At 43.4% G+C, this 14,336-nt stretch overlaps 1 protein-coding gene across 1 annotated transcript; it reads right to left on the minus strand.

Annotated features, from left to right (window-relative positions):
* Positions 1 to 7,550: 7,550 nt before the first annotated feature.
* On the minus strand, positions 7,551 to 12,395 carry LOC103062035 (uncharacterized). The gene is made up of 4 exons (XM_088141974.1): positions 12,285 to 12,395; positions 11,894 to 12,195; positions 9,028 to 9,112; positions 7,551 to 8,017 (listed from the first exon to the last, which is right to left on the minus strand). The coding sequence occupies exons 1-4, from the start codon at positions 12,328 to 12,330 to the stop codon at positions 7,551 to 7,553; spliced, it is 900 nt and encodes a 299-aa protein (XP_087998100.1). The 5' UTR covers positions 12,331 to 12,395.
* Positions 12,396 to 14,336: the final 1,941 nt, after the last annotated feature.

Here is a 14,336-nt window from a genome sequence, read left to right on the forward strand (position 1 = left end):
GGAACAATCCCTGGCTCCAGGCCTCATAGGGCATCCCAAAAGCCCAGCGACGCCTACCCTGGCTGACTGGCTCAAACCTCCCACCAGGACATCAAGGCACAGGCAACGCCGTGGGTGTTCTGGCAGCACGACAGCTGTGGCAGCGACCCAGGCTACTGGTGTCAGCCCCAAACAGCTAACAAAATGAAGAGACTGAAGGCTTATCCAAAGTCCAGTCCAGTCTCAAGTCCAGTCCAAGGAAACGCCAAGATGGTAATAACTCAAACACAACTCCGAGGGGACAATCGAGTGGCACCTCTCCTCCTCCATCTTACCAGAAGTACCTTCTCTTCTATTGGTTACAGCAAATTCTAACTTCATGAATTTTCTGATCCCGCACACAATAAAACACCTATGAAGGACAGCAAGGGTAAAACTCAGTAGTTCACATTGGAGCCAAAGTGGGGCATGATATGACCGTTCACCCATGATTGTCAGTTACCATGGTTTATTAAAGCCAAAAAAGTTTTCACCCTTTTATTTTCACCCTTCAGATGGAGTCGTCAGGCCTTATTGTCCTAAAGGACATCAGGGCTCCTTTAGCAGAGTTAGGCAACTCTGGTCTGTTCTTGCTTCATTCTAGGTATCCTTATAGAAAATAAGGATGGCAGCTATTTCATTTTTAAAGTCTGGGCCACCATCTGAAAGGTGACCTGGGGAGATTTCTCCTACATTATCCGTGAAACACCCAAATCCAAAAGTGTGGATGAATCAACCTGGAATGCAGCTCTGAACAAACCAGGTTTTCTATTTGGCTTTCAGATTTCACTTCTGCTCACAGAAGATATTTTCAGCAGCTAAGCAAAAGCTTTTCATGTATTCCTAGACTCTCTTCCAGCTCTGTCTCTGTCTTTTTATATGTTTGTGTGCTCTTTTAAGGAGACTAATTTTTTGGAAATTTTTGTATGATTCTTCACAATTTCAGTGTACCAGTTGAAGCTGTGGTTCATGGATGAACTCGCAGAGCAGCTCTGAGGAACAGGCAGTTTTTGCTTGGCTTCAGATTCACTTCCTCTCACTGTGTCTCTCGCACAATAATAGCGTCCCGTGTCCTCCAGCTTGAGGTTGTTCATTTGCAGATACACCTGGCTTTTGGCATTGTCCCTGGAGATGGTGAAGCGTCCGTTGACCTTGTCTGAGTAGTAAATACTGCTGGAATCGTACCTAATGTATGCCACCCATTCCAGTCCTTTCCCTGGATACTGCCTCACCCAGTTCATGCCATAGTCACTGAAGGTGAATCCAGAGCCTTGGCAGGAGAGGGAGAGGGAGCCTCCAGGTCTTCTCACATCCCCTCCAGACTCCACCAACTGGACCTCTGACTGGACACCTAGAAAGAAATGCTCTTTAATAAGACCTTCTGCGGGTAAACACACACACACTCACAGACACACATACACACACACACAGGGGATAAAACATTTCTTTTTGGAGGGGGGAAATATTACCTTGTAGGATTACTAATAACAATATCAGGTTCATCCAAGGTGTCATTTTTGCTTGCTCTAAAGATCGGAGGAGTCTTACTGATGGGAAAACATTCAGAGAGGCACTCAATCTTTGTGTTCCTGGGCATAGCAGGAGAGCAAGAAGATATGGCTCCTTTCAGCAGGAAGTTGTCACTGGATTTGCATAGCCCTCAAGATAAAAGAGCCATGCCATGCCCTGACTTTCTAAATTTCCTTCAAACTACATTGCAGACATACTGTTGAAATGCTGAAGAAGTCCCAACACCACTCAAGGCAGAATATTTTAATAATTAAGAAGTATGTGAAGCAGCAGGCTTATTTTATAGAATGTAACAGTATGTCTTGCCGATTCATCCATTCAGAAAAGCATTTCTGGAATCAAGTCTCAAACTTAAGGTGGACAAGGACTTATCAAGGATGCTTTAATAGCCACATTAGAGAGAAAATGGGAGAGAAGGAGACCCATCTCTGCCGTTGCCCCCTCCCTTTGCAACATTCTCCCCCCAGAGGTGTGGCGGGGCCCTACTATGACAGCCTTCCAGAAGGAATTGAAGACCTGGCTCTGCCAGCTTGCGTGGGGTAATAGCACCCTTGCCAATCCTGGGAGTGGCTATCACCTTGATGACACCATGATGATGGCTGAGTGACTGCCAATTATTCTTGGATGTATTTGTTTTCTATTGATTGTTGTAATTTTGTACTTTTAATTGATTTTAACTGCTTTGTAAACTGTGGAGAGTTGTTCAACAAGATGGGCGGTGACAAATTTGATAAACAAACAAACAAAGTTTGGTTTAAGTGTTTTTCTCTAATGATGTTTTGTTAAACCTGAATTAATTTAGTGCACACTAAGGAGTGAAAAATGATTTGCTAAAGCACTGTTTGTTTGTTTGTTTGTTTGATGTGATGGGGTGAGATGGTTCCTCAGGTAACCTGGACCCATGCCATGTACGGGTTTAATGGTGAAAACCAACACTTTGAATTGGACCTGGAAGCAGACTGAGACACAGTGCAGCTCGTGTAGTAAAGATCTTATATGCACCGTTCTCTGGGCACTTAAAATTGTCTGTGCAGCCACAGTTTGAACCCGGTGTAGCTTCCGGATACTCTTCAATGGTAACCCCATGTTGACCGCATGGCAATAGTGTAGCCAGGAGATGACTAGTGCATGAGTGACTGATGAGCCTCTTGATCCAGGAAGGGGGTAACTGGCTTACCCCATGGAGGTGTGCAAAGGCTGTCCTGGCCATGACTGCCACATGCTCCTCGAGCAGGAGTCATGAGTTCAGGAGGACCCCCAGATTATGCACTGAGTCCATTGGGACAGTGCAAGCCTTTCAAAAACCAAAGATGGTCAATCCTTGGATACAGAGGGGCCTCCAATCCATAGTCACTCAGTCTCACCAGGGTTCAGCTGAAGTTTGTTCCACCCCATCCAGACCCCCACAGCCTCCAGAAACCAGAAAAGGGTGGTCACAAGATCTCTTACCTCACCCGGATGGAGATGTATAACTGGGTATCATCTGAATATTAATGATACTTCATCCGATGGTGGCAGATAACGGAACCTGGTGGTTTCAGATGTTAAAAAGGAGCATTGGTAGTACCATACCCTGGGGCACCCCACAAAGGCAGGGCCGTGAGCTGGACATCTTGCCCCCAATCAACAAAAAATGGGATTAACCTGGGAGGAAGGAAGGGAACCAGCACAAAACTGTGCTGCCCACTCCCTACTCCCCAAGTCGACACAAAAGGGTACCATGGTCGATAGTATCAAAAGCTGATGAGAGGTCAAGAAGAACAAGGATGGATGCAGTACCCCCATCCCACTCCCGCCAGAGATCATCCATGAGTGCGACCAATGCCGTTTCCATCCCATATCTGGGCCTGAAACCGGACTGAAAATGGTCCAGATAATTCATTTCCTTTAGGATCCTCTGGAGCTGCAATGCCACCACCTTCTCAACCACTTTCTATAAAAAAGGGAGGTGGGAGACTGGACGAAACTTGTCCACTATGGTGAGATCCAGTGATGGCTTCTTGAGTCTTCCCAAAATCAAAATCAAGAAATCACATGATGACCACACACCCTCTCAGGGGACTGACAGAGAGGATTAATTGATTTTGCAATATCCCAAAAATGCAGTTTGTTTTACATTCAAGAGAAAAGCGATGGAGAATATTCCACTTAGAATTACAGAGAAAATGAAGGTCACTGGAATAGTTCACCTTCATTGGACCATTTCTAGGGACTTTCAAACAAACAGTCAAGGAAATAGGCCCCCAAATAAAACCCCATCTGGAAACTCTGGTTATCATTGCCTATCTCTCTGTCATGGCACATTTATTCTTTGTGACAATAATGGCTTGCAGTGTGAAAGATGAGAAGTAACAACATAAGATGGACTGTCCAGGACATGCTTGTATTGCAAGAGGGAAAGAAATTCTGGGAAGAAATGGTTGATCTCCAGGAGATTTAAGGAACTCTATTGAAGAACGAAAGCTGTTTTTCATTTCCTTCTGAGAAATAGGCTTGAAAGGGTAACTGTAGCAGATGTTTGGAGGAGGAGGAAGATTATTTTTTTAAATAGTTTCTCTAGCCTTAGGTTGTTCATTTGCAGACACAGCTGGCTTTTGGCATTGTTCCTGGAGATGGTGACACATCCCTTCACTTTGTCTGAGTAGAATTTACCACTGGAATCAGTATAAATGTACGCAACCCATTCCAGTCCTTTTCCCGGATACTGTCTCACCCAGTTCATGCTATAGCTGCTGAAGGTGAATCCAGAGGCTTGGCAGGAGAGACGGAGGGAATCTCCAGGTCTTCTCACATCCCTTCCAGACTCCACCAACTGGACCTCTGGCTGAACACCTAGAAAGAAAGGTTGTTTAATAAGATCTTCTGCAGGTAAACTCAAAAAAGGGGATAAAAAACTTCTTTTTGGAAGATATTACCTCTGAGGACTTCCAAGAACAATATGAGGTTTAACCAGGGTGTCATTTTTGATCACTCTAAGGGTCAGAGGATTCCTACTGATGGGAAAACATTCAGAGAAGTGCTCAAACTTTGTGTTGTTGTACATAGCAAGAGACCAAGAAATTATGGCTCCTTTGAGCAGGAAGCTGTAACTGAATTGGTGTAACCTGCAGGAAAAAGAGCCACACACTGCTTTGACCTTCTAGAGTTCCTTCATCCTACACTTTAGACATAGTTTTCAATACAGAACAAGTCCCAACACCAATCAAGGCATAATTTTTAAATTCCTAAGAAATAAGTGAAGCGGCAGGTTTATTTTGTAGGAGGTAAAACCATGTCTTGCAAAATTAAAGCACATATTAATTAATTTATTTATCATTTATTAATTAAATTTCTCTCTGCCCGTCTCCCCCAAACGGGTGGATATACATAATTTGAGATGGAACCTCCTCCTGAATTTACATAGCTGTGGAGATCAATGTGCAACTCTGTGCTTTGATCTTGTGGATTTCCTTGACCCTTTATTACAGAAATTATATTTACATAATGAAAAAATAATAAACCCATCTAGATGATATGTTCAAATTGCTCTCGTAAATAGTAGTTTTAGTGAACTCAGAAGAATAGTGAACTCAGCCTTGGTTTTGTGGAGAGAACAGTAGCTTCTTGAGGAGATGAACTGACACGGGACCCTCTCTATGAATTTTCAAGTCACCAACCAAGAGATTAATCAGCCTAAGAAATGAAATCCCATTAAGAAATCCTGGTTTTATTTTCCTCCTCTTCTCCCCATGGCTAATGGGGTGCTGTGGGACATTACAGCCCCCTGGTGTGCACGATGAGCTGAAGCAGGCCTGGTTCTCTAGGGAGAAGCTTGTATTGCAAGAGAGGAAGTGAGTCTGGGAAGATGTAACTCATCTCCAGAACATCGAAGCAGGTGCAGTGAGAAGGCAAAGCTGCTGTTTGATTTCCTCATCCAAAATAGTCTTGGATGAGTGACTGGTCTGGACGGTGTGGAGAAGGCAAACTTCTTATTTTCACCCTTCTAATGGTTTTGGTGTGCATGGGACTCAGTTCCAGCTATGCTTTAGGAGTGTGCACTACTTTTCCAGTAAATGAATTTTTCTTTGAACCTACATTGGTTTCAATGAGAGTTGCTTTCATTGGGAACTGAGTACTGCGGTTCTTACAGCAACACTGCTCTGTTCTTGATTCATTCTTGGTATCCTTATAGAAAATAAGAATGGGAGCTACTTCGTTTTTAAAGATTCCCTCTCATGCATCTGCTTTGTTATTTTTCATCTGAGGATAACCCTGACTTTATCACCTGTCCTGTCAGGTTCAGCCCAAGAAATTGAAGCGGGACAATTCAGGAACCGTTCAGTTACTTTATTAACTTACACCTACTAGACAGAATCTCACCAGAATGACAGCAGCTAAACACTCCGAATTCCTTAGGGAGGTGCCAGTCTCCTTCTCTTCATTTTCACACACTCTGGTTGAGGGCTGAGGAGATGCGTGGGATTCCTCCCCCTCCCCATGACCTTGGACCTCTGTGCCATGATCCTCCTCACTCATGACTTCCATCACATGTCCTTTATTTTCACTGGATGACTGTGGTTTTCGGTAGTTTGAGATGTAATATGAATCATTCTCTTTCTTATTTAATTTGTAGTTAAATTTATTTATTTATTTTTTAGAAAAATCCACTTCTCCCAGGTAAAGCTCTCTCTCCATCCTTTGGGGAGCCTCTTTGTCATGAGCACTTCCACTTGTTTTTCCTATTTTCTACCTCCCAAAAGTTTATGCTGCACTATAGTACAAATTGGTAGAATGCAAATTTATGAGGTTCATCTCTGAGCCAGGAAGAAACACGCAGGTGGTTGCTTGAAAGGAGAGTGAAAACTTGAGACCCAGATACACAACACAATCAGCTGCCTAAGGGCATCAGGGCTTCCCAGGGATCCCCTTTTATAGAGAAGATCCTTTAAAGGTGTGAAGGGAAACCAAACTCTAGGATTTCTTAGAAAAGGTAATTAGCCGGGATTGCAGGAGAGGGGGCATTCGGGTAGGGTGAAGTTGACTAGATCTTTAGAACGGACCTTCTAAGGTCAGGCACTCCATTGAGCTGGGGTTTCCTGTGTTTGCCTTATCAGTTATTGTCTAATGAGAATGTAGATCTCTTTGGGAAGAAATCTTTCTATGGTTTGATTTTTTGGATTTAAGCAATGTTGGCCCTTCCTGCCAGGTCTTTAGTGATTTAATTTTGGGCTAGTGTGGAGGACTCTTGATTCTTTCTGTTATGTCTTAAACAATTAGGTGAGCCCATTCTTACTATCATTGAGCCATATTCTTTGATTGCTGCTTAAGGTAGACAAAGGTAGGGTCAGGCAAATGGGAAACTTTGATTTCCTGCTGACATGGGGGAAGGGGGAAGAATTTGATTTCCTTCTCAAACATGAAAACAAACCATGAAAATCCACCAGCCCCCCAAATGCAAAAGTCCAGGTATTAGAGGGAAGCAAAATTGTTCACACAGAGAAAAAAAGAAAGAGACAGTGTCTCTTCCTATCCCCCTGCATAATTTTCTTTGCGCATAGAAGCAGAACTTGAACAAGAAAGAAGACAAGCAAGGATGGTGTAAGCATGTAATTCTATTCATGGAATTTGGCTTGTTTGTCTTTCAAAGATCCTATTCCCTCTGTAGTCATCCTCATTGGCCTCAATTGATCCATGATAAGCTATTGCCAATCCAATGCCTTGTTGCCCTTCCCAGCCCCTTGTATCTTCTTATTTGCACAAGTGGATAGTTAGGGACTGTCTCCTCTCCCCCACCCCACTTTAGTCTTGTCTCTCCCTCAACTGACATTTTTCATTTTCAATACCAACGTGTCCCGCTCACCAGCTTAAAGGTGCCCTGGGGAGAATCCTCCTATATTATCTGTGAAATGCACAAATCCAAAAATGTGGATGAATCAATCTGGAAAGCAGCTCTAAACAAAGGCAGTGTTCTGTTTGGGTTTAACAATTTAAGTGTTAGTGTGTTCTTTTCAGAAGAGTAATTTTTACAAATTTTCTGTACGATTCTTCACAATTTCAGTGTACCAGTTGAAGCTGTGATTCATGGAAGAACTCACAGAGCTGCTCTGAGGAATGGGGAGTTTTTGCCTGGCTTCAGATTCACTTCCTCTCACTGTGTCTCTCGTGCAGTAATAGAGTCCGGTGTCCTCTGGCGTGAGGTTGTTCATTTGCAGATACAGCTGGCTTTTGGCATTGTCCCTGGAGATGGTGAAGCGTCCCTTGACTTTGTCCGAATAGTAAGTGCTAGAGCCTGCATCCATGTCTGCCACCCATTCCAGTCCTTTCCCCGGATACTGCCTCACCCAGCTCATCCAGTAGCTGCTGAAGGTGAATCCAGAGCCTTGGCAGGAGAGACGGAGGGACTCTCTAGGTCTTCTCACATCCCCTCCAGACTCCACCAACTGGACCTCTGACTGGACACCTATAAAGAAATGTTCTTTAATAAGACCTTCTACAGGTAAACACAAAAAAGAGGATTAAAAATATTCTTTTGGGAGTGGAAAAACAATACCGCTGAGGACTACTAATAACAACATGAGTTTTATCCACGGTGTCATTTTTCGTCACTCTAAAGATCAGAGGAGTTTTACTGATGAGAAAATATTAATACAGGCATTCAAGCTTTGTGTTGTTGGGCGTAGCAGGAGAGGGGGATGATATGGCTCCTTTGAGCCAGAAGGTTTCACTGAATTTGCATAGCCCTCAGGATAAAAGAGCCACGCGATGCCCTGACTTTCCAAATTTCCTTCAAACTACATTGTAGACATACTGTTGAAATGCTGAAGAAGTTGCAACATCACTCAAGGCAGAATATTTTAATCCTGAATTAATATAGTGCAGACTAAGGAGTGAAACATGATTTGTTAAAGCACAATTTATTATTTTTTTATTTATTTATACATCAAATTTGTCACCTCCGATCTCATTGAGTGACTGAGCGGTTTAAAAAGTAGTTAAAATCAATTAAAATTACAAAATTACATAAATAAATAGAAAATAAATAGATCCAAGAATAATTGGCAGCCACTCAGGGAGCATCATTGAGGCTCTACCCATCCCCAGGAATGGGGAAGGTTGTTATCACCCCACGCAAGGAAGTAGAGCCAAGTCTTTAATTCTTTTAGGAAGGCCTGCCACACTTCTGGGGGGAGAATGTTCCAAAGGGTGGGGGCAACGGCAGAGAAGGCTCTCCTCCTGGGCCCCACCACTCGAATTTCTGTTGCTTATGGGATCTGCAACATGTCCTCTCTGCCTGTCTGGGTGGAATGAGTAGATGTGACGGGGGTGAGATGGTTCATCAGGTAACCTGGACCCATGCCATGCAGGGCTTGAAAGGTGATAACTAACACTTTGAATTGCAGCTGGAAGAAGATGTCGCTCACAGAGTAAAGGTGTTATATACGCCATTTCAGGGCATTCTAAATTGTCCGCACACCTGCATTTTGGAACAGCTGTAGCTACTCCTCAAAGGTAGCCCCATGTAAAGCACTTTGCGATAGTCTAGCCGCAAGATGTGCAGGGCATGAGCGACAGAACGCAGAGACTCCTGATCCAGGAAGGGGCATAACTGGCATAGCCCATGGAGGTGGGCAAAGGCTGTCCTGGAAACGACTGCCAGCTGCTCCTCTAGCAGCAATTGTGACTCCAGAAGGACCCCCAGATTATGCACCGGGTCCATTTGGAGCAGTGCAACCCTGTTCAAAACCAAAGATGGTAAGTTGTTGTATACAGAGGGGCTCCAATCCATAGCCACTCCATCTAACCAGGGTTCAGCTGAAGCCTCTTGCACCCATCCAGTCCCCCACAGCCTCCAGGCACCATGAAAGGGTGGTCATGGCATCACTTACCTCACCTGGGATGGAGATGTATAACTGGGTATCACCAGCATATTGATGATACCTCATCCTGTGGTGATGGATGATCTCACCCAGTGGTTTCATGTAGATGTTAAAAAGGAGCACAGAGAGTACCGAACACTGGGGCACCCCACAAAAGAGGGGGCCAGAAGCTGGATTTCTCACCCCCGATCAACACCAATTTGGATCGGCCTTGGAGGAAGGAAGAGAACCAGTGCAAAACTGTGCCGCCCACTCTGAACTCCCCAAGTTGACCCAAAAGGATACCATGTCCAATAGTATCGAAATCCGCTGAGAGGTCAAGAAGAGCAAGGATGGATGCCATACCCCCATCCTGCTCCTGCCAGAAACCAGCCATGAGTGCGACCAATGCCATTCCTGCCCCATATCCTGGCCTGAAACCTCACTGAAAAGGGTCCAGATAATTTGTTTCCTCTAGGATCCTCTGGAGCTGCAACACCGCCACCTTCTCAGCCACCTTCCCTAAAAAGAGGAGGTGGGAGAATGGATGAAAGTTGTCTAGTATGGTGGAATTCAGTGATGGCTTCTTGAGTCTTGAGTCTCCCCAAAATCAAAACCTAAGAAATCACATTATGACCACATGCTCTCTCAGGAGACTGACAAAAAATATAAATCATTTTGCGTTATCTCAAATATTCAGTTTGCTTTCTATTCAAGAAAAAGCCCCAGGAGAGATTTCCCCTTGGAATTATGGAGAAAATGGTACTCCCAAGAGAACTGCACCTGCCATTGGACCATTTCTAGGAATTTCAACCAAGGATTCAAGGAAATAGCCCTCCACATAAAACCCCATCTGGAAACTCTGGATATCGTGGCCTACCCCTCCCTCATGGCCAATTTATTCTCGGTGACAATATTGCCTTGGAGAATGAAACACGAGAAATAGCATCATGAGAGGGGTTGTCCAAAGGATGCTTGTATTGCAAGAGGGAAAGAGATCCTGGTAAGAAATGGTTGACCCCCAGGTGATTTAAGGAGCTCTAGTGAAAAATGAAACAATGTCTTCCAAAATTAAAGCACATATACCTAATTGGAGCAGAAAACTGCTCCTGAGTTTACATAGCTTTGGGGATCAAAGTACTACTCTGTGCTTTGACCTCGTAGATTTCCTTGAGCCTTTATTTCACAAATGATACTGAGATGATGAACAAATCGTAAACCCATCAAGATAATATCTTCAAATTGCTCTACAAAGAGATCCGATTTTCAAGGGAGGAAGGTTTTATTTATTTATTTTCTTTTTGCAACAGCCCCAATTCAGAGAAGTGTTTCTAGAATCAAAATTCAAACTAAAATCCACAGTCACCCATTCTGAGTTAGTTTATTAGCCACATTAGAGACAGAGTGGGAGAGCATACGACAGTTCACCCATTACTGATCAGCGACCATGGTTTGTTAATGCCAACAAAGTTAATCTGATGCAGGCTACACAAGCAAGAATAATTTCCAAAGAACAAGGAGTGTATCTTTGCAAGTCACAATGTAAAACCAAGAAATCACTTTATCACCAAACATTTTCTTGAGAAAAGTTGAACAGGTCACCTTGTGGTTTCCTGAAAATTCAGTTAGCTTTATGGTCAATAAAGGAGGACTATAGTGAACTCTGCCTTGGTTTTGCGGAGAGAAAATTACCTTCTCCAGGAGTGGAACTGACATAGGAACATCTCTATGGATTTTCAAGCCACCAACCAAGAGAATCATCAGCCTCAGAATTGAAACCCCATCAGTTTCATTTTCCTGCCCCTCCCCTCATGGCTAATGGGGTTCTGTGGGTCAAAACTGCCCCCTGGTGTGCAGGATCCACCATAGCAGGCCTGCTTCTCCAGGCAGATGCTTGCATTGCAAGAGAGGAAGTGAGTCTCGTTAGACATGACTCAGCTCCAGAAATAGGCTTGGAAAGGTGACTGGTCTGGAGGGTTTGGAGAACGCAAACTTTTTTTCCCCCTTCTAATATAATCTTCAGGGTTAGGATTGCTTTAGGAGAATTGGGCAACGCTCTCCCCTCCTTTAGCCTTCTCTTTCCCTCAGACAACCTGTTTTCCTCTCAATGCCAACGTGTCCAGCTCGCCAGCTTCAAGGTACCCTGGGGAGACTTCTCCTATATTATCCATGAAATGCACAAATCCAAAAGTGTGGATGAATCAACATGGAAAGAAACTGTGAACAAAGGAGGTGTTCTTTTTCTGTTTCAAATTGTATATTTTTAGCAGGTCAGCAAATGTGTTGCATTAAATCCCAGCCCCTGTCTTCCAGCTCTGTCTTTTCACGTATTTGTGTCTTCGTTTTAGGAGAGCAACTTTTTCTGATTTTCTTATTTGTTTTTTTAGGTAGGATTCTTCACAATTTCAGTGTCAGTGGAAACTGTGGTTCATGGATGAAACTGCAGAGCAGCTCTGAGGAATGGAGAGTTTTTGCCTGGCTTCAGATTCACTTCCTCTCACTGTGTCTCTCGCACAGTAATAGCGTCCCGTGTCCTCCAGCTTGAGGTTGTTCATTTGCAGATACAGCTGGCTTTTGGCATTGTCCCTGGAGATGGTGAAGCGTCCCTTGACTTTGTCCAAGTAGTAAATACTGCTGGAATCATAGCTTATGAATGCCACCCATTCCAGTCCTTTCCCCGGATACTGCCTCACCCAGCTCATGTGATAGTTGCTGAAGGTGAATCCAGAGCCTTGGCAGGAGAGACGGAGGGAGTCTCCAGGTCTTCTCACATCCCCTCCAGACTCCACCAACTGGACCTCTGACTGGACACCTAGAAAGAAACGTTGTTTAATAAGACCTTCTCCAGGTAAACACACAAAAAAGAGGATTAAAAAACTTTTTGGAGTGGGGAAATAATACCTCTGATGACTACTAATAACAAGATGAGGTTTATCCAGGGTGTCATTTTTGCTCTAAAGTTCAGAGGAGTCTTAATGATGGGAAAACATTCAGACCAGCCCTCAAACTTTGTGTGGTTGTGCGTAGCAGGAGAGGGGGATGATATGGCTCCTTTCAGCAGGAACCTGTCACTGAATTTGCATAGCCCTCAGGATAAAAGAGCCACCCGATGCCCTGACTTTCTAAATTTCCTTCAAACTACATTGTAGACATACTGTTGAAATGTTGAAGAAGTGCCAACACTACTCAAGGCAAAATATTTAAAACCTTAATAAAAATATGTGAAGCATCAGGCTTATTTTACATAAAGTAAAACTATGTCCCTCAGATACATCCATTCAGAAAAGTGTTTCTAGAATCAAGTCTCAAACTTAAGATTACCAAACACCAATCAAGGATTCTTTAATAGATACATGGGAGAGAAAATGGGGGGACTCATCTGAGCGCCTCAGTTTGGATCAGTTGTTTTTCTTTAACAATGATTTGTTAAATAAATGAAAATTAATCTAGTGCAGACTAAGCAGTGAAAAATGGTATATAAAGCAGAATACTTGAGTCACCTCAGAATCAAAACCAAAAATCTCATTATGACTACCCAGTCTCTCAGGGGACTGACAAAGAGGAATAAATCATTTTGCATTATCCCAAAATTTCAGTTTGCTTTATATTCAAGAAAAAGCCTCAGGAGAGAATTCCCCTTGGAATTATGGAGAAAATGGTAGTTCCACCATGAAGTCATGTGCCATTGGACTGCTTCTAGGACTTTTCAAACAAACAGCTAAGGAAATGTCCCCCACATAAAACCCCACCTGGAAACTCTGGTTATAACTGCGTATCCCCCTGTCATGGCCCATTTATTCTGGGTGACAATGCTGCCTTGCAGTGAGGAAGATGAGAAGTAGCAACATAAGATGGATTGTCCAGGACATGCTTGTATTGCAAGAGGGAAAGCGATTCTGGGATGAAATGGTTGATCTTCAGGAGATTTAAGGACCTCTAATGAAGAACCAAATCTGTTCTTTCATTGCCTCATGGGTAATGAGGGGAGCTACAATAGAAAGGTAACTCTACTAGATTATTGGAAGTGGAAGAGGAGTATTATTTTTCTTAAATAATTTGTCTGGCTTGAGGTTGTTTATTTACACATACAGCTGGATTTTGGCATTGTCCCTGGAGATGGTGAAAAATCCTTTCACTTTGTCTGAGTAGAATTTTACCCTGGAATCAGTATCTATCTATGCAACCAATTCCAGTCCTTTCGCCAGATACTGCCTCACCCAGCTCATGTCAGAGCTGCTGAAGGTGAATCCGGACTCCACCAACTGGACCTCTGACTGGACACCTAGACAGAAACGTTGTTTAAGAAGATCTTCTGCAGGTAAAAACACACAAAAAGGGGACAAAAATCTTCTTTTTGGAGGGGAAAAATAATACCCCTGAGGACTACTGATAACAATATGAGGTTTATCCAGGGTGTCACTTTTGCTCACTCTAAAGATCGAAGGAGTCTTATTGATGGGACAACATTCAGACAAGCACTCAAACTTTGTGTTGTTTGGCATAGCAAGAGAGCAGGATGATAGGACTCCTTTGAGCAAGAATCTATTATTGAATTTACATTATTAGCAAAATTTGAGAGTTCTTGACTCTCCCCAGTTAGGATTCAGTCCGGCAGAACATCAGACACGAAAACACCAGCTGAGATTTTAAGTTTTTCTGAAAGCAAGCCAATAGAGCCAGCTGGGGTCTCCCTTAAGGCAGAGAAGCAGCCTGATCACACTTGAAGAAGAAGATTTTATACATGTTCCTTACACAGAGATACAGCAATTTACAAATTGATTGGCTAAAATTGGCATAAATTCAGGATCCTCCTTATTATTGGGGAAACTTATCTCCCAGATGACCCATTGGTTGCCAGTCAAAGTCCGGCACACCCCCTTTGATCTTCTGATATTTATTGTTTCATAGAATGCAGAGGCATCACCAGAGCAGCTGAAGGGTGTTCTGAGGGCT

This window comes from Python bivittatus, unplaced genomic scaffold (genome assembly GCF_059951505.1).
Source record: "Python bivittatus isolate LINGU-HERP-01145 unplaced genomic scaffold, Pbiv_v1 ctg000420_np1212, whole genome shotgun sequence".
Classification (NCBI taxonomy): domain Eukaryota; kingdom Metazoa; phylum Chordata; class Lepidosauria; order Squamata; family Pythonidae; genus Python; species Python bivittatus.

Excerpts from the sequence above, each read along its gene's own strand:
- LOC103062035 (XM_088141974.1), bottom strand. The coding sequence starts at position 12,330 with ATGACACCCTGGATAAACCTCATCTTGTTATTAGTAGTCATCAGAG. Across the intron at positions 9,113-11,893 it reads CGGGACGCTATTACTGTGCG|GAGTCTCTGCGTTCTGTCGC; the intron begins AGAGACACAGTG and ends TTCCTGGATCAG. Across the intron at positions 8,018-9,027 it reads CATGGGGCTACCTTTGAGGA|AAGGTCTTATTAAAGAACAT; the intron begins GTAGCTACAGCT and ends GTTTACCTGTAG.